The sequence below is a fragment of the Diabrotica virgifera genome, chromosome 3 (assembly GCF_917563875.1).
Source record: "Diabrotica virgifera virgifera chromosome 3, PGI_DIABVI_V3a".
NCBI classification, from domain to species: Eukaryota; Metazoa; Arthropoda; class Insecta; order Coleoptera; family Chrysomelidae; genus Diabrotica; species Diabrotica virgifera.
In genome coordinates this window covers 148,191,641-148,219,164 of record NC_065445.1, presented here as the reverse complement: position 1 = coordinate 148,219,164, position 27,524 = coordinate 148,191,641, and the positions used below count along the sequence as shown (strand labels likewise).

Genomic DNA, 27,524 nt, shown 5'->3' with positions numbered 1-27,524 from the left:
TATTCATAATATTCATGAACGAATTGACTAGAAATACTGGAGAAAGAACGGACCAAATACAGACAATAATAGGATACCAAAGATTTCAACCAATAAAAATAGAAGCCTTATTGTTTGCGAACGTGACAGAAATGCAAAAGCTTATAAACATATGGACAGAAGAAATAGAGAAATTAAAAATGGAAATACACATCGAGAAAAGTAACATAATGGTCATCGGCGAAAAAGAAGAAAATAAAATAAATATAAAATGCAAAAATACTCAACTGGAAATAGTTACCGCATATGAGTATCTTGGAAGTATAATTACCAATGATGGGAAAATACCCAACTAACAGAACGAAAGATCTGAATACAGATCGAAATATCTAACATAACTACTAAAAAATCAAACAAACTGTACTACGCACTAGCGCCAGTTCTGAGGAAAAAAATTGTCCCACGAAACAAAAATTAAAATATAATATAATACGATTGTCATACCGACGATACTGTATACGAGCGAAAATTGGACTTTACAGAAAAAGCATAATAGTAGGATAAATGCAATTTAGATGAGACATTTACGAGCTATAGCCGGAAAGACCAAATGGTATAGAATAAGAAATGAGGCAATAAGAGGGATAACTAAACAGGAACCAATAATGAATAAAATAATAAAGAGACAATTAAACTGGTATGGATATCTGATGAGAATGAAACCTAGTAGACAAACAAGGAAAATTCACGAAACAAGGAATATTACAAAAAAGAAAAAAAGGCAGACCGAGGAAAAAATGGATACAGCAAATAGTAGATGCGGGAAAATTATACAGAAAACGCTTAAAGAAATGAAACTAATAGCACAAAACAGAAAAGAATGGAAGGGATGGGTGAATATGTAGCTAAACTAAACCCAAATCCGACACCTGAAAGGGTATAAGGAAAGGGAGAAAGAAAGAAAGAAGAAATATAAATATTAATTCAACAAGATATAATTGACTCAATAAAACTTCTTTCATTCATTCAACTTCGCCAAATGAGGTCAGAATTCAGAGTTCCAGTCATAAGGAAAATGTTGCTGAATGTTAGGTCAAATGAAGACATTAGAATGAGAGAGAATAAAAATACAGGAATTTGGTATATTTGGTGTGTTATGATAACTTAATTTTAGCAAATATAGATATTACTTACGAAGTTTGGGCTGAAAGGGCATCAGAAATTTGGGATATGGAACTCGTTTTACTTCAGATGTAAAATGTCTCCTTTTTTGCTTACTACTTGTACGTTCGAGGTATTTGTTTTTATATTGAGAAGATGAACAGAACTTATTTAGCTTAGAATTGTGCATTTTTTCTTGTTTCTCCTTTTGGAGATGTAGGTATTGTTCGTAGCTGATATCATCTCTTTTATTATTTTCTGCGCTAGCTGCGCTTCTTGGATGTCCAAACTTAATCTTTTGTGGAAAATGTCGCCTAAAATTAGAATTAACTGTACCTGTTGGTAAGTTAAAACTATTCTTTTGAGGTGATGTAGTTGTAAGAGATCTAAAACTTCTTGAATTTACACTGTATTTGGGAAAACCAGGTGCTGGCTTTTCCATTCTTCGCAACGGACGAAGAGAATGAGGGGTTCTGACACATCTTGTCTAAAAAAAATATAAATAATAAGGGCAAAGCTAATAACGGTATGCATGAACATCGTGAAAGTTAAAATATGTATGTTGCAGTTTTCTAATAAACTCAACTCAAATAAATATAAATAAACAATGACCCAGAACAGCATTCTTTTTATTAAGGCCATGGGTACATAATTCGCAAATATTTTACGGCTATCCCTACTTTTTCTGTCTTTACACGGCAAATTACGTGTGGTAAAATTCACACTGTATGAATATGTAAACATTACTAGAATGTCATTCTACTTAAGGTGATACAGTAGCGATCAACAGGTAGCAAAAACGCGTTCCAAGATTGCGGCTGTAATTTTGAATAATTTTTCGAGATATTTGGCACACGTATTCGTAATATAATAAAGAATGGCGGTACAGAGCCCAATTTGAAAAATATATTAATATGTGGAAATTACTCTGTAATTAAATACAATATTAAAAAAACGAGCCTGTACCGCCATTAAGAAGAACAAAAAAATACACTTTCTTCAAATACACTTTTTTATCCGATGCCTAGATTTTGTATCATTTTGGAACTACTAATTTTTTTTATTTCATTAGTAGTTCCAAAATGACACAAAATCTAGGCATCGGATAAAAAAGTTTATTTGAAGAAAGTGTATTTTTTTGTTCTTCTTAATGGCAGTACAGGCTCGTTTTTTTAATATTGTTTTTAATTACAGGGTAATTTCCACATATTAACATATTTTTCAAATAGGGCTCTGTACCGCCATTCTTTATTATATTACGAATACGTGTGCCAAATATCTCGAAAAAATATTCAAAATTACAGCCGCAATCTTAGAACGCGTTTTCGCTACCTGTTGATCGCTAATGTTTCCTCTTAAAAATGTCATCATTAACTTAAAGAGATGGCTTTTGAATGTTCTTGGATAACTGTTGTTTGTATACTTGCAAATTATTCATTCAGTTAATAAATGTCATAATTTTTTTTACTAACTATGTATTCAGTGATTGTAATAAATTATATGTACAACAAAAACTAATACTCAATCGAGAAAAGAGGAAAAGTGTGAAAGTGATTTTACTATTGTAACATATTGTTACTATGGAACGCTTACAATTTTGACCATCTTTAACAACAAAATACTTGGATTACTAAATTTATATTATCCTGATGTATTCTCTGCTTGGATCTTCCACAAATAATACACAATAAATAAGTTTTTATTAAGTTCACGTCTTAAATCAATTATTTATCAAATAGACTATACATATATTAATATTATTTAATCAACAACTCAAAATATTCCCGATGCTATGTCAAATATTTAAAATTGTCACTGCTTGTCACTGTCTAGCTGACAAAATGCTGACAATACTCTATTCGACTAAGTGCGTTGTAAGACAAAAGATAGATTTGGAAAATATTACCACCGACATTGTGTTCGTTTTTTTCGAATCCTGAAAAAACCAATAAATATTTTTGAAAAATTTAAACGCTGAATGAAAGACTAAATTATTACCGAGGGCCGAAAGTCCCTTAGAATAAATAACAAGTTTATTTTGAATGAGATATTTGAAATTAAAAAGCTCACTAAATTTTCTCTTAGTCTTTCACCCCTGTAACTTATTAAAATAAACATTATTGAAGTTCTCAGGGACTTTCGGCCCTCGTTATTTTTTTCAAAAATACCTATTAGTTTTCTCAGGATTCGAAAAAACGAATCCCCATTTGAATAGCGTTGCAGTCGAAAATACGTACAGATCCTCTTAAAGCAAAAGTTGCCGCATCCATCAACAAGTTATTAGCGCCGTTACTTAGTAATAAAGCTTAACAATAAATAAGTTTAAATTTGTTAAAAAACATTGAATGATCTTTATAATTATTAAGTTTGTAAGGTAATTTATAATTTAATTTAAATGTAAATTTTGACTGGATAGTTTTCCCTAATAGAACTTGTAGTGTTTGGTAAATTGTTTACTGAACGTTCTCTTTGTTATTTTGAACACTTAATTAACAAATGGATACCGGTAGGAGGTGTAGCACATAGACTCACTGCCTGAAGGCAGATACGAGTGTAAGCTGTGTGTCCTACAAGTAGGTAGGCGAATTAGAACCATTTAAACAAACCGTGTAGTAGCATTCGTTTTTCACTGTCTTACATCTGCTTATAGCGAACTTAGTTTAGATCGCGACCGAAGCCATTTGCGTTGCTACTGACAGATCACTCTTTGCCCTTTAGTTAAAAAACGTTTTGATATCTTTAATTTAGGGATGGGAAAAACCTACCGGTTATAACCTAAAACCGGTTTTTTTCCTCAGCAATAATCGGTTTTTCCGGTTGTTTTTTGTCCCGGCTATAACCGGTTTTTCTTTTTAAAGTAATAACCGGTGAAAAAGCGGATAAGTCGAAAAATACTGAATTCAGAGAAAATATGGGAAAATTTTTCGTCCCCGCGCATAAATGAGAAATTTTAAGCTGACTGAAACCGATTTCACAACACTGATGACTGATTGTTATACTTATATGGACTGATATCCATTCGAATGGAGTATCGCAAACTAAAGCGCAATGTAAATGTAACCTATTGGGTATTGGCCATGACTAAAAAAACCGAACACCGGTTTTTGGAACTACCGATTTTTTGACCGGTTATAACCGGCAGGTTAACCGTAGGTAAAAAAACCTGTATAACCGAAAACCGGTGTTTTGTCAACAACCGCCATCCTTACTTTAGATACAGTCTGGCACACTCATTCAGATTCTGCACTTGGTACTACATAACGAGAACTCTCTCTTCATTGCCGATAATTATTCATATATATGTTATGTTGTAGAAGTTATGTTGTTCTCTTGGGTAATTTGTAGTTAAGTTATTATTAGCTTCTTTAAAGAATGTTTGGGATATACACGCTGCATTGCAAGAGAAAAACTGAGCGAGTCCGTAAGGACCAGAGGATTTGAAATGCACTAAGCATCAAAATTATTGCACCACCTTAAAAATGGGACATGTTTGATGTCTCGTATTTCTTAAACCCTTAAAAAATATATTTGTAATAATATTGTTGCTAAACAGGTAAGTGCCATTGTATACCGAGCGTAACAATTTTACTGTGTTTTTTCCTCAAAGTTCGGAACACCCTGTGGAATATTCCAGCGTATATAAAATATTGAAATTAAAACTCAACTATAGCCTTAGGCTTTCCTTATATTTTGCTTTTTGATTCATTCGCTTATGTTGGATAATAAAAAAGTTGGGTACTTTAACATCTAGCAACGTTCTTCATCAATATAGGGTGTTTCTAAATATGTAAGTGCTACAAAATTTAAAAGGTAATTCTGCATGAAAAAATAATGACCGTTTGCTTTATAAACATATGTCAGCAAATGCTTTGTTTTCGAGATACGGGATGTTGAATTTTTTCCTACAAAACTGATTATTTATTTATTGCTCTAAAACCGGTTGAGGTATGCAAATGAAATTTAGAGGGTTTTAAAAGGGTAGTTATTGCGCATTTTTTGGCATACAACTAAGAATTTTATACTTACCATTGGCGTGCATACGGGTCGTATTACTTGGTCATAATACCCGTATGCACGACAATGGTGAATATAAAATTCTTAGTTGTAAGTCAAAAAATGTGCAATAACTACCTTTTAAAACCTACCAAATTTCATTTGAATATCTCAACCAGTTTTAGAGCAATAAATAAATCGTCAGTTTGTAAGGAAAGATTCAACATCCTATATCTCGGAAACGAAGAATTTGCGGACATATGTTTATAAAGCAACCGGTCATTATTTTTTATGGACAATTACCCCTTAAAGTTTGTCGCACTTATTTAGAAACACCCTGTATTGATGAAGAACGTTGCTAGTTGTTAAAGTAACTAATTTTTTTATTATCCAACATAAGCGAATGAATCAAAGAGCAAAATATTAAGAAAGCCTAAGGCTATAGTTGAGTTGTAATTTAAATATTTTATATATGCTGGAATATTCCACGAGATGTTCCGAACTTTGAGAAAAAACATACTATCATTTTTACGCCCGGTACACAATGACACTTAAATGTTTAGCAACAATATTATTATATCGATATTCTTGAATAATAAAGCTATAACATACTAAAAAAATCACTCAAATCGGACAACAGGTTTGGGAAATACGACACATCAAAATGTCCCACTTTTAAGGTGGTGCGTTAATTTTGACGCTTAGTGTATTTGAGAGGTTTGAATGTTTTAGGCGAGGTAGAGAGCAAACAGTTCAACTGCGAAAACACTTGTACCTACATACTATGCGGTAGTTTAAATTGGAAAGTATAAGTTGTAGTTGGCACAAAGTGCTTATTTTTGAACGAGTAACCAATTTTTGTCTTACAAAAAAACAAAAAAACCAGATTATTCAGAAAATCAAAAACCTACATTTTTTACTGCTGGAGATTTTTGGTATCACTAATAATATTGAAGTTATTTTGGAAAAAAATGGCATTTTTGGCCGCAGAAGGTTGAACACCAAGATGGAGGATCACATGACGGCGCAGAGGAACATCAGATTGTCAAGATCGTCGACTAAGATTGATAGCTCTAGACCGCTTTTTCATGTCTATTGCAAATAAATGTTTTTCAAAATATGACCGAACAATTGGGATATGAACAATATAATTTATCTTCTAATTTTCATTTCAGCCACATTGGGTGCTACCTCGTACTAATAATTTTTCATCGTTTATTTATTTTACTACCCTGCATAATTAGTCCTGTCGCCAGGGGGGGTACAACGGCCTCCTGTATTCAGATGGACTTACCCAAGTTTTTTTTATGTATTTTGACCTGTAGAACACGAATTTTTTGGGTAACAGTTGATCCGGATGTCGATAAGATTGTTATAAACCAAGAAGTTGAGGAATCACATAACAGCGATTTCTCGCAAAACAAAACATTTTTTTGTATTTTTTGGGCCATTCTAACCAAAAAATGTTCCTACAAATTTTTTCGTAAGATGCATAGTTTTCGAGAGAAACGCGGTTGAACTTTCAAAAAATCGAAAAATTGGAATTTTTGAACCCGAAAAACTTTTGATTAAAAAATAAAATAGCAATTCTGCTTACCGCATTTGAAAGTTCAAGTCAAATTATATCGGTTTTAATTATTTGTATTGCTAAAAATGTATTATTTTATTGTTAAAACAAAGCTATAAACACCTAGTGCTTGAGTGATGTTTCAATGATTTCTCATTTAAAACCGAACGAGTACTTAGAGGAGGTAAAAGTGCAAGCGGGGCTATTTCTGTGCTCTGTGAGTAAAGAGAGTTAAGTCCCAAAACACTGTTTTGAGATAATCGCGTTTAAAGTTTGCAATAATATGTTCGAGTTATACTTTTGGAGTTTTTACAGGAATGTATCCCTCAAATTTCTTTTAAATGCTTTTGATCAGTTAAATAATTATTTCTCTCAATAACATAATCGATAAATATTAGAAATAATCCATATAACTATTATAAAAAAAATAATATACTTTTTCTTATATGGACTTAACACAATTTGCGCAATTATCATGAATTTCACGCTTAACGCATAATACAAACTATTACAAAAGAGCATAAAAATAATATTTCATAATAATAATGGTGATTCTCATGACCAAAAAAGCAGGTTTTAATAAATAATAATAAACACAAACCAAGTAAGTAATGATACAATAAATAAACAAAAACTGATATGGGAAACAAATCAATATTTTTTTAAGTTTTATTTTTTAGTATTTACATTTTTTCCCTTCTTCTTGACAGTCTGTTTCGTTGATTTATTTTCTTGGCAACTGTCATTTTTTTAGTGGTTTCACATTTTTTTCATCAGGAATGTCATCAGTGTAGGTATCTTCTGCTTCATGTGAGGTTATTAAGTCTTTATAGAATTGGTTAAATACTGGTGAAATGTATGGAAGCAGGTTAAGGAGGTCATTTTTTTTTCTTCATAGGTATAGGATTTTGTCCTGGGTAACGTAAACTAGGGTCCATTTTGCTAATGGTTTTTTGCCCCTTCTTTTGAAAATAATGCATTGAAACGGTTGATTAAGGTCTAAAGAATTCTTATAGTAAATTATTCCAGGCTCGTTTTTGACAAAATTCAGCCACTGTACATCTCCCCAGCTAAAATTGTTTCCAACAACATTTTATTTTCGCTGCTGAAGGTCAGTTTTTAGCAGCTTAGTCATAGAAGCTATCTTGATTTATCTCCTTCACCACGAAAGGCGTTTCTCGTCTGTGATTTGTATAATTTCGGCCCAATCATGAGGATGGTGAAACATCCAGCAAAAGCTGTTTTATTTTTTTTTTAAAGGGCGTTTGATGTATCACACTCAATGTGCGTGTGGCTAGATCCAAAAAATTTATGATTAATCTCTGCCAAATTAGGAGAATTTTGCAGGGCTACCATGCACATAGCTGCTACATGAGTATTCTTGTTTTGACCATCACATGTATCTGAGTACCTACATGGTCAAACTTTTCAAACTTGATAATTTGTATACATATGAGCCAACTTCATTAGCACCTCTGCCAGCTACACCTTCATGTCAAAGGTAACAGTAAGTTGTGCCATCACTGCAGTCGTAGACTGTTAGATTAAAAGTCCAAAGTTGGCGTTTGTCGAATGCTACAGAACTGTGCACGAGTGGAGTGGAAAAGCATTGCTGCATGTCAAATGTCAAAGTTTTGGTTGAATCGTTAACTTTTGAATTTCCTTTGTCTAACTTTTTAGACTCATACGTACACTCCGAGTTATTCTTCATATTACAGAGTTACTATCGTCAAATGTGGAAAAAGAAATTTTTTCCCACAATCTCCTCTTAAGTAGTGGCTTTCATAAGCTGGGATTCCAATTAAAAATTGATTTACTTTATTCCTTTCTTCTTCAATTATAAAGGTTTTTATAAAAGTTTCTCTTTTATCCGGTTGGATTACGCCCGAAGAAGATGATCTTTTCTTTTGAATAATAGTTATAGGTATCTCCCACTTTCTTCAAATACTTTTAGTCATCATCATCATTCTCTTTGCCTTATCCCTATGCGGGGTCGGTTTCCCTAATTGCATTTCTCCACACAATTCTATCCTGGGTCATATCATTCTCCAAATACTTTTAGTAAAATAGCTAAATCAGCTTTAAAGGCGCGCGGTGTACAGAGAGTCAACGTAATAACTGTATATTATTAGTGTACAGTGTGTTAAGTCGAAAAATTGTGGGACTTAACACACTGTACACTACTTCTGTCTTCCTGTTTCTTAAATAATGTTTAGTGTAAAGAGTGATATGTCTAATTTCAGGACTTAACACGCTTTACACAGTTAGTATTGATTGTTTTTCATTTGTGTAAAATGAATATTTCAGTTTAGGAATGGAATTAAACTTGACAAATTATACACACATGTAGATATCATACTCTAACATACAGATAGTGCATTGGCTAATTTCGACTATTTTTGGACTTAACTCACTTTACGCACAGAGCACAGATTTCTAAGTAGCATGCATTAAAACGCATGTATTAGGCACGGGAAACACTATGTGTTTATCGCTTTTTTTAACAATCAAAAAATAAATTTTTAGCAATGCAAATATTCAAAACAGATATAATTTGACTTAAACTTTTAAAGGCGGTAAGCAGAATTGCTATTTTATTTTTTATTCAAACGTTATTCGGGTTCAAAAATTGCAATTTTTCGATTTTTTGAAAGTTCAACCGCGTTTATCTCGAAAACTATGCATCCTACGAAAAAACTTGTAGGAACATTTTTTGGTTAGAATGACCCAAAAAATACAAAAAAATGTTTTGTTTTGCGAGAAATCGCTGTTATGTAATTCCTCAACTTCTTTGTTTATAACAATCTTATCGACATCCGGACCAACTGTTACCCAAAAAATTCGTGTTCTACGGGTCAAAATACTTGGTAAGTCCATCTGAATTAAGAAGGCCGTTGTACTCCCCCTGGCGACAGGACTAAATTGTACAAAATATTTTCAAAATAAAATAATTTATAGTGGGTGTTTGGATTTATATGTCACTTAATAAATTTTCCCCAAGATTTAGTTATTTTGTTTTGTTAGGTTCTATAAAACTGTGAAAAAAGTATCCAAGGTGTTTGTCCATAATAGTGTTTTTAACAGTATAAATTACCTTTTTTAAGTATATAAGACGTATCACGAAACCAACAAATGCATAAATAAACAAATACGAGACTCCAGTACATATTAAATGATAATATCTTCCAGAATAGTAGAAACCGACAAAAAAAAAATGAAGACGTTTTTGTTGTAAAAAAATAAACAGTCTCAAATTTAAATGAAAATTTTGCACTACAGATTATACAAAAATATTACTTACTGGTATTTTTAGTTTACAAACATTCCTTAACACTGAAATCATTACAAAAATTTTGTGGTGAGGCAGAAATTTGGGGACCGACGACAGCTAATTTTGATGTAAGGAACTGACATTCACATCTTCCTTGATTTTACAAAGCTTTCAAGTCAATTCAAACACAAAAAGTAAAAAAGTACAAATATTTTAATTATGTCAAAACTAACGTCAATCACTGAACGTACTTTTTTAAACAATGCGAATACGCATGCGAGACTAGCGAATAAAATGGAAAATTTCGTGATCAATTGGGTAGCAGTTTTTCAACTTACAAAAGAAAATTGGTTGGATTCGTTTGAATTTTTAGAAAACACACTTTTCAGTTAAGATACCAATATATAGAATATAATAATAAATATTATATTTAGAGACATAAATCTATTTTTTAAATGTAGTATAAAACGCCAAAATATATGACAAGTTTACCGCGGTATTTTTCCGGGATGACTTAGAGCCACGAAGCTCTCTATATTTAATACAAGATCTTTACTCAACACACAACTTCTTAATATGCCATAGTCAATTTTGAGTGTAGACAACTGCGTGCATAACAACTGTTTCATTGTGTACACAGATATAAATATCTTCAGTTTAACTTCGAATCCAAACTAAGTGTATAGATGAGTTGTACTAGACAGAGTATACTAATCCGTGGTGACGTCATCAATTTGAGAATTTTTTTTTTTTTTTGAGGAGGTGGTAAATATTCTAAATACCGTACCTAGCCGTGTCCACTTAAGGATGGCTAAGCGTGTGTTGGATTCAGAGAGGAAGAGTTTATCCCCATGCATTTCCCCCTAAGAAGTCCTGCCTACGGGCACCCTCTGGCTAACTGCCTACCAACTAAAGTCCATCCCCTTCTCCCCCGGTGCACACGGTACAAATTCCTTGGCGGATGTAACTTCGAGTGCAGCGGGGCAGTCTGTCAAGCCTAATACGGCTCAGATAACTTTCCAAAAAGATAAAAGAAGAAAGAAAAGAAAATAATGTATACAACAGGCAAATAATTATCTATATGATGTCATGCTTAAAATATACACATATTTACACATATAGACATTCAAACATACATAGTACACACAAACACATATACACATATATACTTCGTCCGTAGTTTAGTCCCATCAATCCAGTACAAGTCTATCCACCTTGATCCTCTCTCGCTCTCTCAAGCGTCTCCTTTTTCTTCATAATTCCGGTTATCAGATCGACCACCAAATTAAAGTTATCTTTGCTTTGCAAAGATTTTTCCATAACGTTATCAATGGAGATTTCTCCTAACCTTGTTTCTAGAATCAATCTCTCTCTTTCAAAGAGCCTGCAGACAAATATGCAGTGTTGAGCGTCGTCTCTGATGTTGCATTCTGAACATTGGTCATCTACTGCCTTCTTGATAACATACGTATACGATCTAAAGGAACCATGGCCGGTGAGGAACTGTGTAAAATAATAATTTAATCTTATATACTTACATGCAGACCAGGCCACCACATATGGAATGAGCCTTTTGGTCCATTGAGCCTTTTCGATTTGTGCCTCTCATTCACCTTGCCATTCTTGGTACATCTGTCTTCTTACCTCAAACTTTATGTGGGGCAAGTGGCCGTAATCATTTGCATATAATAGCATTCTTTCTTTGGCTAGGAGGTGAATGGGGAGCGTACCTGATATTGCCTGAAGGGCAATTGTCGAGGTAGTCCGGTACGCACTTATTAGTCTCAAGAGAGGTTTTCTTTGTGATTTTTCCAGCATGTTTTTATACTTTGTCATTCTCAAAACTCCGTACCATATGGGGGCACCATACAGAAGAGTAGAATGCACTACCTGAAGGTACATTTCTTTTATGACTGCTTGGTCCGCCGATATTTGGCATGATCTTTGATAATGCAGTGGTCCTTCCTTCTGCTTTCTGGACTATTTTACTAAGATGTTTGGTATATCTAAGACCTGTATTCAGGTGTATGCCCAAGTATTTCGTACAATTTGTCGGCTTTATTCTTGTACTACCTACCATGAAAGTTAGATTGGGTCGTTTTCTTGGGCCTTTTAAAATGACAATTTCTGTTTTATGTGTAGCCAATTCGAGATCTTGTTCCCTCATCCAGTCATATACTTTCCTACAACTTTTATTCACTATATCTTCTAAGTCCCAGTTCATTTCAGTCTGAATCAGTAGCGCTAGATCATCTGCATACGCAATAGCTTTGACTTTACTTCCATAGGTAATTTCCAAAACCCCGTTATACAGAACATTCCATAATGTTGGTCCCAGTACGGATCCTTGCGGTAGGTCTTTAGGCTTCGCCACCTGGACATACCTTTCATTAAGGTAGTTCTTGATTATATTTACTAAATATTCTGACACTCTTGACTTTTCCAGAGCTTTGACGATGTGACCCCAATTGGCAGAATTAAATGCATTTTTCACATCGAACATCACGAGAACGGCCCATCTTTTCCTCGTCTCTTTGACCGTGTCAGTTATTGCCTTTACCGCATCTATTGTGGATCTGGATCTTCTAAATCCGTACTGTCTATCCGAGATACTTCTGTTTCTTTGCAGATCCTCCTCCAGACGATTCTTTATTAGATATTCATAGAATTTTCCCAAGCAATCCAACAGGCAGATTGGCCTGTATGAGTTGGCTATATCGGAATCTTTCCCCGGTTTCAAAATAAGCGTTAATCTGGCCTGTTTAATCTGGTCGGGGAACTCTTGCCTATGGAGGAGATTATTGAAAATCCTCCTGATTATTTCAGGATATTTTTCTATGATGATCTTAATCGCTTCTGGAGGTACACCATCTGGACCAGCTGCTTTACCTACTTTTATATTACTTGCTGCTACTGCTATTTCCTCCGCCGAGAAGTCGTCGGGTTGAACAGTAATGTTGACTTGGGCGAATGTTTGACGGGGCTTTGTGGGAAAAAGTATGTTCGCTATTTCATTCCTGTTTTGTGAGCAGAGGCTGTACGGGGTTTCTGACCTCAAAGTTTTTATTATGATTCTGTATGCTTCTCCCCATACATCATTTTCTAGCGCTGTGCATAGATTTTTCCAACAATTTCGCTTAGCCCTTTTGATTTATCTGCCCTTGTAATCGTCGATATTTTGCTGGGTCCTATACCTCTGTGCTGTTCGTCTACACCTAAAACATTCGGCTCTTTTAGACTGAATCTCGTCGTTCCACCAGTATGGGACTGTGTACGTAATATTCTCACGCGTTCTACTAAGGGTATGTGCGTTGACAATTGTCCGTCGGAGACTTTGAAAGTCAGTAGTATCATCTTCTTGTAGATTGCTTGTTTCGGTCTTAAAGCGTTCTATGTTGAAGGTAATTCTTTTCCTTCCTATCTTCATGAACTTAGTTCCAGTTTCGAAGACGATGTATCTATGATGCGTGTAGAGGTTGTCCTCCAACACATCCCAACCCATCAACTTCCTGGCATAATTTCTACTTGCAAGGGTAACATCAATATGACTTCGTGTTTCGCCTCTAACAAACGTCGGTTTGCCATTATTAAGCACTACTAGGTCTTCTGAAAGTATCCAATCGTTCCACATCTCCCCTCTGTTGTCGTTTTTAGGAGACCCCCATATGATCGATTTGGCGTTTATATCCCCAGCCACAATAAAGTCTCTGTATTGTTGAGACGTTTGTATGATGCTTTCGACATGTTGTTGGTAGCGCTCCCTAGTTATGTTAGGGGAGATATAGCAGGCGATGATTGCCAAGTTATCTATTTTGATCATTACATGACCCTCCTTTTTTATGATTTTGCTGATGCACACGTTCTTGTTTACGGGGTATATGGCCACATCAACTTTCAGGTCGGCAATCCAGCCTTGGTTCTTAGTCATGTTTTTATTTGGCTCGGGGACAACCAGTAAATCAGCTCCAATTTCGAGGGCTTTAGTATAAATCATATGGTGTGCCATTTTGGCCCTCCCGATGTTCACCTGGAGTATTTTAAGTCTTTTTTTTTTTCCTAGCGAAGCCATTGCAGATAATTACCCTTGTCTTAGTTTAAGGTTAAAGTTGAAGTTGTCGGTGGAGAGTATTGTCTTATACTAGACCGGCTATATCTGACAAGGGCGGTGCTACTTCCGCAGCATCACCCAGTTCTTGATTCTGGGTCGCGGTGTTTGTGGGGCTGGACGACGATGTGGAAGGTTCCATTTCCACGTCTACTCCGACATTGGGCATATCAGCGAGGGAGACGGTTTTCATATAATCAGTTACGGATATTTCAGATTTATTGCCCGGCATCGGGATATCTTGTTTTTTAAGTTTTGGCTTTTAGGCCTGTCTGGCCATCCTCAGGGCATCTCTGAATTTAGGACAGGCCATACTGCCACATCTGTGCGCCTCATCGCACAAGACGCATCTTGCCGCAGCCCGACAGGACTCTGTATCGTGCCCCGTTGCCCCGCAGCCATAGCAAGTACCGGTCCTATCGGGGCCGGCACATGCATCCCGAGCGTGGTCGAAGGCCCAGCATCTATTGCACCTGGGGACTCGGATACGTTTCTCAACCTGGCATCGGACGATGCCCACCTTTACTGTCTCTCTCTGGAGAATAGAATCGGCCGCCTGTTTGGTGAGGATGACTGTAGCCGCTAGGGTGTTACCCCTAAATGGCCTCATCTCTTTGATTCTATTCGGTTCTTGCCATCGACCAGTGTAAACCTCGAGTGCTTCTTTAAGCTCCTCTTTACTAGTGTCCTCCGACATGCCTTTTATATGGACGGTTACCGTCTTATTTTCTTCACCAAGCTGAAGGGTGCGTAACCCACTACCTTTGTTGGTCAGGGCGTTTCTAATCTGTTTTAGGGCGGCCTGGTCCTTATCCATTGTGATAAGGAGCTTACCGTCCTTGGTGCTACGCAGCGTCCTGATTGACTCTGTGGCTCCCGTGGTCTTAACTGCCGTTTTGACCGAGCTTAATAAATCTTTGTATGATGTGTCTTTTTTGGACACAATCATACCATATGTGGGGCGGTCCTTCCTCGTTGCAGTGGTATAGATGTTTATTGTGACCTTGGTATTTCGGAATATCACCTCACACATTTTCTGGAGCCCGGCCACCGTAATAAAACTAAGGTGGTGCAGCGCAACTACCGCTTCCGGGCCAACTTCCTCTCGGATCTGTTCCAGGCGCTCCCAGAGAACCCGCTCGTCCAATGTAAGATTAACCCTTATAACCTTGCGTACCAATCCCGCCGATGCCTTAGACCTTACTGATGTTCTGCTCTCTAGGACATCAAAGTCGTTTTCGATATCTGCCAGCTCTGGGAATCTATCCCTATAGAGTCTTTGAATGCTCCCCTCCATTGTTGTATCCGTCGGTTCGACGAAGACAACCTTGTTATATTCATCAGTCGTAGTTACCGGATTTCCGACTACTATCTTGGTTCTCTGATATACGCTGTTTGCCCAATCTTGCTCTGTTACCCTCTTCCAATCATCAAAAGTGATGATTTCGTCAAGGGAACTTACAAACTGTTTGACGCCGAAACCGTGCCAAGGTTCTGTTTGAGTGCTAAACTCCCGAGTTGCAGGTCTGTCACTACAGGAGCAAACCGTCCTCTCGGGAGTAGTTTGTGTTACTGCGCACTTCATAAGCTGCGCGGTAGAGTCAGAATGTGGATCGGTTTGAACGTCCGCGTCTATCAGCATTATATCGGTTTCCTCAAACCGCCTTTTGTCTATCCATGTTTTTAGTGACTCATTTTTCATATTATTTGTGTTCTTCTGTAACGCGAGTACGACTTCCTTAATTGTTTTATGAGTGTTTGGCACCTCTGTAACTAACCTACAGAGGTCCCGAGTCAATTTTTCCTGCATCATCAGGCATTCCGTAAATATAAAATATTCCGGACACTCCCTCTTCTTATATACCTTATCCTCAATATGCGAGGTACTAAACTTGCGTTTAGCCCCCAGCAATTGTGAAGGCTCAAGTCTGTAACAAAAATCAGTGAGTGAGTTCAGTCTCGCTCTACCTGTTTTGACTTGGTCTGCTCTTCCCGCTTTTCCGGGCGGGTCGCCCCCGGTTCTTTTACTTGTAGTAGATTTAGACATATCATTCCTACGAGTAGCTAGGGAAGTAGAAGTCGGCTACCGCAGGGCCCCGCATGCGGTAGTAAGGCTACGTACAATGGGGTGTCGCCAGCTCGCCAAGGGAACCGTTCAGGACCGCGTTTCGTGCGGCCATCCAGTCATCGGCACGGTGTCCCACACTTTGACTTCCGGATTTTTTACTGCTGGTTTACTCCATCAGATTTAGGACCAGGTTGTCTCCTGTGGGAGTAGGTGTCTAGGTACATACTGTGGGAGTGGAGGTTGGGGTGAGCAATATGGGAAGGGGTAGGGGGAATGGGTCATGCTGATTGTACTCGGAGTTTTTTGGGTAGAAAATGTCCTTTGATTTTTGTAGTAGACCAGTTGTGACTATGATTTGTGCCGTAGACACAGAAAATAACAGTGAGGGCACGGAAGCCTTCAAATTTGTCAGGTTATGGTACAATCAGATGAAAAATAGAAGGCGTCGCAATTGGGGATTATTGCGGCGCCTTTTAGCGTCCGGTGGCGGAGTCCGGCGACCACCCGGTGCACCGTCCCCGGACGCTGTTTGGACTGTTCTTGGTTTCAGTGGTCGTGTTCCCCTCACATTATTAGGGACCAAAACCACTTACTCGGCCCTCCCACCAACGTCGAGGTAAATTACAGTCCAGGGAGGGAATTTGAGAATATAGCTCGTTTCATTCTCAATAGGTATTATCGGTTATAATATCACAAGAGAGTGAGAATAAATTGAAAATAATGCGATAGTTTTTCAAAAATTTGTTGTCTGGCAATAGACACGAGAGCCCGCAGGGCTCGAGTGGCTATTGCCCAATGACAACAAATTTGAGTAAAAATGAAGCATTATTTTCTTATTTATTCTTACTGTCGTGTGATATTCGTAAGATTATTTTTTAATACGTATATTATGTATATTTTCTTAAATGTGACAGTTGTCAAAACTAGGAAACTGGTTGCCATTAAACAGAAACAATCTACTTAAAAAAATTCTATCTGTAATTTTCTACAGTAGATAATTCTCAGTATAATTTTAATCTGATTGGACAGAATTAAACACGTGATCAAATATCTTACTATACGATTGGAAGTTAAAATCATCAAAAAATAATCAGGAAAATAAATATTAGAATAATTATTTGCTCTCAATGACAATTTTAGGGATTTTGGTAGATCTTCAAAATTATTCTTATTTAAATGAGTTTTTTTGCAATAATTGGGTATTACAAATTTTCTCGTTTTTTTTTTCATAAAATATTTTTAGAATTTTAATAAACGACAAAATTTTTTAAAAACAAATAATAATCAAATACATCTTTAAACTAGCTATAGGAACAATCTAAATACCAATATGACGGTTTTTGCAGTTGTTCCTCGCCATTTTGGAACTAAAAGTTCTTGATGCATCACCTTTAATAAATCTGAAAACAGAAAGTTGTTTCTGAAGGATTAGAAATATTCCATATTATCCTATGTTAATTATGTAATTGAAAAATGCATCTAGTACATCATACCACTGGTTCTTGCATTTATCAATATTACGAAGGCTTTTGTTTCTGTAGAGTTTGAAACAGTACTGGAAGCCCTAGAGCAAAGCCGAATAAGCCTACGAGAACGCTACATCCAGTATACGACTACATGAAGACAGAAAAATTCAGCTTAGGTCGAGAAGTAAGACAGGGAGACAATATTTCACCAAAATTGTTCACCTCGGCTCTAGAGTCAATATGTATTTAAGAACACTCAATGGCAAGATATGGGCATCAATATAGATGGAAACAGATTAAATCATCTGAGGTTTGCGGATGATGTATTAATCGCAGATAACTTACAGGATACAGTTTATATGATACATTCGCTTAAAACTCTGTCTGAGAGAGCAGTATTAAAAATAAACATTGAGAAAACTAAACTTACGACATATCTCGGTATTAGTGGAAATATAGCTATTGATACTAATAGGTACCTTACAACAAACAGATACTTACAAATATCTGGGACAAGAGATCAAAATAAGCAGAGACAAACTCAAACACATGAAACACAGAGGCTGACATGGGCAGCATTTGGCAAATTAAGCCATATTCTAAAAAGTTCACTTCTTATGTCTCTCAAACGAAAGGTTTATAGCCAATGTGTTTTGCCTTTACAAACTTATGGGACAGAGACTTTAACACTGAGCCAACAATCCGCGAACAAACTCAGATTGACATAACGAGCCGAGGAACGTGCAGTGCTGAACGTGAGCTTTCGCGACCACATAACAAACCAACAAATCAGAGGTGGGATCACGATGAGCAGAATTTTATTTTGCTGACGTCACGTTGCCTAGAATTCGTTTTGTGGCGTCAGTCAAATAGAATTCTACCGATCGTGATCCCACCCCTGGCAAAGATCAGGAGTTCAAGACGTCATTGAAAGAGATACGACGCGACGCTTAAGTGGCACTGGGCAGGGCACTTAGCTAGAACACAAGACGGAACGGTGGACAAGACGAATCATGGAATTGAGGTCCAAAAACTATAAAAGAAGCCGAGGACGACCACCGACTAGATGGACCGACGATATAAAAAGAGGGTCAATTTTTCTTATTAGTGGTACGTTTTCGTTTTGTTTGGTATAAAACCCAAGAGAAAAACGGTATCGAACACGCCACTTAAAATGAAATACTCAATTACTTTTTTATATATTACATTTTTTATTTATAATTTTAGTCGCATCAACTACTACAGGGTGATTGATTAGTGCGGTAAAGCTTAATAGATCCGCTATAGTAATAGATAGCAATAAAAGTTAATAACAAAAATTGTAGCCAACTTTGAGCTTCACATTACAAAATTAGCTACAATGTTACAGGATGTTCGATAACACAGTGGCAGACCAAATTTATGTTTTTTTAAACGGAACACTCTATATTTTATTTTATATTCGAAATCCTGTTAACTTTTCCATCACAAAAATATAAAGGTTTGTTATGTTATACAGGGTATTTACAAAGTTATAACCAATTTTGTATGAAAATCGTAACAAGTTAAACTCCCTGTATAAATAGAAATAGGCACAAGGGCCATGGTTTATTAATGCCATATTTTTTTATTTATTGTCAAAATTTTCAAGAATTATTGACATTGCTAATTTTCTTTATATCAAATACAAGGTGACTCAAAACGCAAATACATTATTTTCTCAGTAATGTTAAATGGAAAATCCTGTATTTTATATCATTATTGAAAAGTAACATTACCGTACCTTAATTTTTATATAACATTCCCTATGTCCAAATTTATTAGTTTTCGAGATATTTTCATTTTTCAGAGCAAATTATTTTAGGTGTCTAAATTTTAAGTAAGCCATGACTGGATTGACAATTGACGATAACTGATTATCAATCCGGTAATCAATGCAACAATGTAGCAAATAAAGAAATAAAAATAATTTATTAGTAATACATTTTACAAAAAAAAAACAGCCACCACATGCCACATTTTTTAAACAATAATTAAAAACTACTTTTTTATGTAAATGTAACAAATAAAGAAAGAAAATTGTATAAAAAACACACAAACACAAAATACAACATTTTGTGATATTTGGCTAAAGGACTAGCTTCCAAGCCAACTATTCAAACACACACACACAACATTTTGTGAAGAAAATTAAACACTACTTTTGTATGTAAATGTAACAATGTAACAAATAAAGAACGAAAAATAATTAATCAGTAACACATTTTGCAAAAAAACATGTTGGAAAAAATTAGAAGCTACTTATAATAAAATATTTTTAATATTTAATTACATAAGGTGTTCAAAATTAACACATTTATGCACGCCTAAAAACGATCATTGAATGATCTACTTACTCTACGAAGCACTTCTAAATTAACACATGGAAATACACTTTGTATTCTATTTTTCATCCCATCCCTTGTTGTTGGAGGTATTTTATAAACTTCGTTATTAACGTTACCCCAAAAAAATCAGTCCAGTTGATTAAATTCTGATGCTTTGGGTGGCCACGCTACTGGTCCATTGAAAATGAAAATATCTCGAAAACTAATAAATTTAGACGTAGGGAATGTTATCTAAAAATTTAAGTACGGTAATGGTACTTTTCAATAGTGACATAAAATACAGGGTGTTCCATTTAAAATTACTGAGAAAATAATGTACTTGCGTTTTGACTCATCCTGCATTTGATATAAAGAAAATTAGCAATATCAATCATTCTTGAAAATTTTGACAATACGAAAAAAATATGGCATTAATAAACCATTGCTGTTTTGCTTATTTTTATTTATACAGGGAGTTGAACTTGATACGATTTTCATATAAAATTGGTTATAATTTCGTAAATACCCTTGTATAAAATAACAAACCTTTTTATTTTTGTGATGGAGAAGTTAACAGGATTTTGAATTTAAAATAAAATATAGGGTGTTTCGTTTAAAAAAAAAAACATAAGTTTGGTCTGCCACTGTGTTATCGAACGCCCTGTAACATTCTAACTAATTTTGTAATGTGAAGCTCAAAGGTGGCTAAAATTTTTATTATTAACTTTTATTGCTATCTATTACTATAGCGGATACATTGAGCTTTACTCCACTAATCAATCACCCTGTATATTAGTGCTTATTAGCGACCTAGCGACAAATTAGTTGATTAATTCAAATTGATGAAAAGGTGACAAGGTTTTCTTTAAAGAAATTTAAAATCATTTATCTGTGTCACTTCTGTATCTGTTGCTGACTTCTGTTAGCAACAGATAGTCAGAAGTCAGCAACAGATACGGAATAGCTCTTTACATAAAGGAGACCAAATTTATGACAATTAGTAAAAAACCAATAATAAACGCTCAACTTATAATCAACCAACAGAATATCGAAAGGGTTGAGCAATATACATATCTGGGCACGAATTTAAATAGCCAATGGGACCACTCAACAGAAATTAAACAGCGAATAATAAAAGCGAAAGCAGCATATATGTTAGAAGAAGACCCATTTTCAACAGTCGAGACATATCATTAAAAAGAAAACACCGTCTGTTGAAATGCTATATATTCACAGTTCTGCTCTACGGAATGGAAGCGTGGACACTAACTGTTGCATCTATGAATCGGCTCGAAGCGTTCGAAATGTCGTGTTATAGGCGCATCTTACGTATATCCTGGGTTGACCGAATTACTAATGTGGAAGTCCTGCGTAGAATGGGGAAAGAGTGTGAAATTCTCATAACCATCAACACAAAAAAATTAGAGTACCTAGGACATGTAATGAGAAATCAAGAACGTTACGGCCTTCTCCAACTGATTCTCCAAGGGAAGGTAAATGGTAAAAGAGGACCGGGAAGAAGACGCATTTCCTGGCTTCAAAATTTACGAAAGTGGTATAACACGCCTAGCACTGAACTTTGCCGCGCTACGGTAAACGAAGTCAAGATAGCCATGATGATCGCCAACATCCGGAACGGATAGGCACTTTAAGAAGAAGATCTTTGTCACTTGCACTGGTGTTTGTTGCATTTTTGTTGCCCACTGCATCTATGTTATGGGAATTTGCCTTTTTTTTATTTTTCCTGATATTTTGGTTTAGAAAAGTTAAAATTGGTCGTGGAATCCATTAAGATTCCATTGAGTAATTGTATCTGACGAATACTATATGAGTAATAGAACTTTGCTCAAAATCTTTATTAAAAAAACGTATTAACAAAATAATATCTTTTAATTTTTTTATGTTTAGACACCTGTGGAGACTACCAAAACTAACACCAGAAGGATATAGAATGGTTATGTACGCTGTTAGAGATGGAGATCCAACCAAAATGGTTTTCGGTGATTGCGTCAAGACGTTTTGTATGTTCAACGATATTGTTTTATCAGAGGATGGTATCGAAGATGGGTAAGTCTCATATTTAGCTATAGACTAGTCGGGATAGCATTTGACCTTGCATGCCGAGCTGCCCCAAATTTTATTTTTCTAATCTTTAAGGAGGGGCAATAGTAGTGCACATTTAAAATCTCGACTGAATTCCGCCATTGCGTTAGCCGCCATCTTTATTTTAAATGATAACCGTTTTTGCTCAACATCTCCGCCATTTTCAACTTTCCGACAAAAAGTATAAGAACTGAAATTGTTGAAAATACAATTTTCTATAATTTCGTCTATTACAATTTTTCTCGTGCGGTCGATATTTTCCGAGTCATGGTGGAATATAGTTACAGTTAGAGCATAATTATTGAATTATCTTGTTTATAATAAGTTTTTCAACAAAAGTGTATCTATACAAAAATGAAGGGAACTAAATTTTATACAAATTTTGATTTCTTTCAGTTTTTTGCTAAAAGCAATATTTAAGATAGTAGGTATGCGGTAAAGGCGCGAGCGTAAGACCTGATTGGTTTGATTGATAGCAATGGTTTTTTTAATATCTCCGCCATTTTCAATTTTTCGACAAAAAGTGTAAGGACTGAAATTGTTGAATTAGCTATTTACTACAATTTTTCTAGAGAACCAGTGGCGGTTCTACGAGGGGGAGAATGGTGAAATTTCCCCAACAGGGTTCAAAAGTAAAAAAAAATGTTAAAACATTAAAATATATTTGCTGACAAGAAACTTAAAATATCGACAGACAAATTCAACCAATATACCCGCTGGCTAATAAAATTAAGTGAGCTTAATGCATAGAAGTTATTATTTACGTCTTTTAAGCAGCTTGGTTGGTGTTTCATTGAAAGTTTCAAGAATTGTATAAAATATATTTCTCTTTATTTTTGTTGATGTACAATGTACAATTACGTCGTAAAATTAATAATAAACGAGACCATTCAATAATTATGCTTCTCCTCCGCTTCCAATATTTACCCCATTAACTCGGAAAATATTGATCAAATAAAAAAAATTGTGCAAAGGAAATTGTAGGGAATATCATTTTCAAACAAAACAATATTAGTTCGGACTGTCAAACTAACGTCATAACGTGTATGTATCGATATGTAAATTGGTGCCGAAATTTGTAATTATTACTGTAAATACTAGTTATTAAAATTAGTTTTCGCTCAAATAGCGACTAATAACAATTGTGTTGCGTGTTAATCATTAAGAACAAGCTGTAACTTCAGTCAGTAAGAGATGTTTTACTTAATAATCTTCCAACTTAAACATATTCAGTGTCAAAGTGTCAATAGTTTTTCACTGTTGCTATCCCGTCCCAACGGACGCCAACGATTAGGCAACCAGTATTGCAGTGATGTATCCAAGGTTATCACTTATTTCCAGACATCCAAAGCGTTAATATAAACAAATTCAAGTTACTTTTGACTACATGAGTAACAAGTTAAATCAATGTTCCCCCACTGTTAGCAACACCATGTCTGGACCCAATCTTTCCAGTAATCTTACTAGTTCATATGCAACTGCTACTATGACTAAACAACGTCCGAATTATCCCAAGAAGACCGAAGCAATTTTATAATTAGTTGTACGCCTCTATAGTATCCAATGATTGTATATCCAATTTATTTTCCTTCATAATTTTTACCTAATGGTATTTAAGATTTAGAAATTAACTGTTATAATAATTAGTTTTAAGTCCTTATTGTAATTAATTATTGTATAACCAATATTGTTTTTGTCAATGGCCATTGCTGCCGAGACACATAAATTTAAATAAAAAAAAATAAAAAAAAAATAAAAAAAAATTAGTTTTTACCAGTTTTGTTGAAAAGTTCAAAATTGCAGAGATATTAAGCAACAACGGCTTTCCTTTAAAGTGAATAATATGGCGGTTTCTTAATGTTGTTCTGAAACTATTTCCTTGTGGCATTTTTCTAATCAACTATTTTAAATAGGAATAAAGCCACAATTTTACTAAAAAGATGATTTTATTAACGTTTCGACGTCCAAATTGGATGCCGTTATCAAATATTATTTTATAAGTTTTATACGAAACGTTAATAAAATCATTTTTTTAGTAAAATTGTGGCTTTATTATTTGCTGTTGTCAAAAATAATATTTTGACAACGGCATCCGATTTGGACGTCGAAACGTTAATAAAAATCATTTTTTTAGTAAAATTGTTGCTTTATTCCCATTTAAAATAGTAAAATAGTAAAATAAACAGCGGAATTCAGTCGCGATTTTAAATTTACACTACTATTGACCTCCCATAAAGGTAAGAGTTATAAACTTTGGGTCAACTCGGAATCAACATTAAATTCAATAATTATGCTCCCTCCACCCTTTCTTACTATTTTCCCGCTAAACTCAAAAAATATCAATCTCACGAAAAAAAAAACATTAAAAAGAAACAATTCTAGTTCCGACCATTTTTTGTCGAAAAGTTGAAAATAGCCTAGATATTGAATAAAATCAATTGTTATAAAATCAATCAGATCTTAAGAGGAAACAGTAGCGATCAACAGGTAGCGAAAACGCGTTCTAAGATTGCGGCTGTAATTTTGAATATTTTTTCGAGATATTTGGCACACTTATTCGTAATATAATAAAGAATGGCGGTACAGAGCCCAATTTGAAAAATATATTAAAATGTGGAAATTACTCTGTAATTAATTAAAATATTAAAAAAACGAGCCTGTACCGCCATTAAGAAGAACAAAAAAATACACTTTCTTCAAATAAACTTTTTTATCCGATGCCTAGATTTTGTGTCATTTTGGAACTACTAATGAAATAAAAAATTTTAGCAGTTCCAAAATGACACAAAATCTAGGCATCGGATAAAAAAGTTTATTTGAAGAAAGTGTATTTTTTTGTTCTTCTTAATGGCGGTACAGGCTCGTTTTTTAAATATTTTAATTAATTACAGAGTAATTTCCACATATTAATATATTTTTCAAATTGGGCTCTGTACCGCCATTCTTTATTATATTACGAATACGTGTGCCAAATATCTCGAAAAAATATTCAAAATTACAGCCGCAATCTTGGAACGCGTTTTTGCTACCTGTTGATTGCTACTGTTTCCTCTTAAGCTCGCGCCGCTACGGAATAGGTATGTACTAACTTAAATATTGATTTTGGCAAAAAAATAAAAAAGATCAAAATTGTGTAACTTTAATTCTTCTAATATTTTATAGGTACCTACATTTTTATCGTAACACTAATAATAAACGAAATAATTCAATAATTATGCTCTAACTGTCACTATTTTCCCCCATAACTCGGAAAATATCGACCGCACGAAAAAAACTGTAATAAAAGAAATTATAGAAAATCACATTTTTAAAAATTTTAGTTGTTAAAATTGTTGAAAACTTTTTGTCGAAAAGATGAAAATGGCAGGAATATTGAGCAAACAATTTCTCGTTTAAAATGAAGATGGCGGCTAAGGCAACGGCAGAATTCAGTCGAAATTTTAAATTTACACTACTATTGATCCCGTAAAGATTAGAAAAATAAAATTTGGGGCAGCTCATCATTTGAGGTTAGGCCTGTTATTTACCTAACCCGACTGTACTGTATGTCTCTGTAAGAGCAGTGTTGATAACTAATGGAAGTCAGAAAATCGTATTCTTATTGTTCAAGCTATTGCATTTTACAGTACGGCTTATCCTACAGTTGAGTCCCTGAATCTTTACCCGTGCGTCATCATTTAAAGCATACGAAATAAGTCGATGATAATAAGTCGGAAATTGAAATTTACTAAACGCAACAGCAAGTCACTTACTGTCACTTGCTGTTGCGGTTAGTAAATTTCAATTTCCGACTTATCATCGACTTATTCCTTATGCTTTAAATGATGACGCACGAGTAAAGATTCAGGAACTCAACTGTAGTTACTTATATTTTATTGAACAAAAAATTAACAAAGTATAGAAATACCATAATATATTTTATCGCCAACCGTCACTAAAGTCATTCGTTATTGTACCCATTTGCCCTCATTTGCAACAGTAAAGTAACACTTTATTGTACTGAAAGAAGAATTTTACTTTACCTGCCGCGATTAATCGGAATTGAATGTAAGTGGTCGATGGCAATAATCGATTATTTATTTGAGTTAACTTAAAATTTATTTACTTTAATTATTAAAAATATTGTACAAAATTTAGGACATTGTTAATTAAATTGATGTCGAAAAGTGAAATTCTGTAGTATTTTGTAATTATATTCATATAAAATAACTCAACACTTTACCGATTTAGAATTACTCAATATTGATAACCATCGATTAAAAATCGAAAGCGCCCATCATGCAGAAGTCACCTGTCATCACTGTCATGAAATTTTTATTACGTCTAAAATTTTAAAAAATTCTTAAATTGTAAATTGTAAGTAAGTATTAAAACCAATATCAAATTGCTGGCGATAAAATTTTGTATGCATCACGTCAGTAAAGACTCTTTATCGAACTCGTCTGTTATTCGCCTCGCTCGCTAGGCTCGTTCTGCTCATACTATCAGACTCGTTCGATAAAGAGTAACTTTACTGACTTGGTACATAAATAACTATTATAATTTGCAAAATATATAAATAAATAAATAAACGAATATTATAAACAAAAACATTATTTAAAAGAAAAAAAAAATAAGTAAAATAAATTCACTTGTGATGTGATGTGAACTCAACTTGAAGTTTATCATCGTTCAACTTTATTTTATAAAATATAGTAATGAAACACAGACTTACTCACAATCATTTAATTATACTTTGACGACCGGTTTCGATCTCTACAATATACAGATCATCTTCAGGTCGGCGTTACAAGTAGTTAAATGATGCCGTTACAAGGATTGCGTTGCAACTTAGTTGTTGTCATATTAGTACGTCCAAATTATGCTAATTGGTTTGTTGGGATAGTGATAGGGTAAACAGACATGTTACGTAGGTTAAAACACAGTAAGATTTCGAATTTGGAATGGATCCTGAAGGAAGATGCGTATGTGAAACGGGTGATGTTTTGTTCGAATGGAGAAAGACAATGCTCCAGGAGTTGCGTATTAATTGTAGCAAAGTATGAAATGTTATTCTAGGCTCTTGTACAAATGTGATGGTCTTAGCTCGTAGATGTTATACGATGCGGGCAGAGGTCAAAGCATAGGAAATGACAAATAGGAAAATGTTGTCATAAATTAATCTAATTTAAGATATGTTGTTCTCAGTAAATTAACTGAGGGATGTCATAAGTATAATAATATCATAATATTATGAAGTAGTAAGTGCCATACACTGTGAAACTATGAAGTGTATAGAAATTAAAGGAAAGCTAGTTAGTTAAATGAAAAAATATTATTATCAAAACGTCGGTTAAGAAACTTTAAATTGAAAAATTGAAAAAGGTAAGAAATTGATAAAATTAAAGATTATTTTGTTTGAGCTATTGTATAATGGGATATGTACAAAGAAAAAGAAAGAAACGAAATATTAATGGAAGGGTGTAG

At 34.6% G+C, this 27,524-nt stretch overlaps 2 protein-coding genes across 5 annotated transcripts in view; one reads left to right on the top strand and one right to left on the bottom strand.

Annotated features, from left to right (window-relative positions):
- Nucleotides 1-10,177, bottom strand: part of LOC114338438 (uncharacterized) — a 127,144-nt gene extending 116,967 nt beyond the window's left edge. For both annotated transcript variants that reach the window (XM_050645574.1, XM_050645575.1), the window contains exons 1-2: nucleotides 10,002-10,177; nucleotides 1,174-1,627 (exon numbers count right to left, since the gene is read on the bottom strand). In XM_050645574.1, the coding sequence (XP_050501531.1) occupies nucleotides 1,174-1,627; nucleotides 10,002-10,043 (496 nt within the window). In that variant the 5' untranslated portion in view covers nucleotides 10,044-10,177. The remainder of the gene's footprint in view (nucleotides 1-1,173; nucleotides 1,628-10,001) is intronic.
- LOC114343993 (alpha-tocopherol transfer protein-like) overlaps nucleotides 1-27,524 on the top strand; it is a 391,725-nt gene that overhangs the window by 211,213 nt on the left and 152,988 nt on the right. For all 3 annotated transcript variants that reach the window (XR_007696809.1, XR_007696808.1, XM_050645579.1), the window contains exon 3: nucleotides 21,864-22,022. Coding sequence is in view for 1 of the 3 variants with exons in the window: in XM_050645579.1 (XP_050501536.1) it covers nucleotides 21,864-22,022 (159 nt within the window). In the remaining 2 variants the exon portion in view is untranslated. The remainder of the gene's footprint in view (nucleotides 1-21,863; nucleotides 22,023-27,524) is intronic.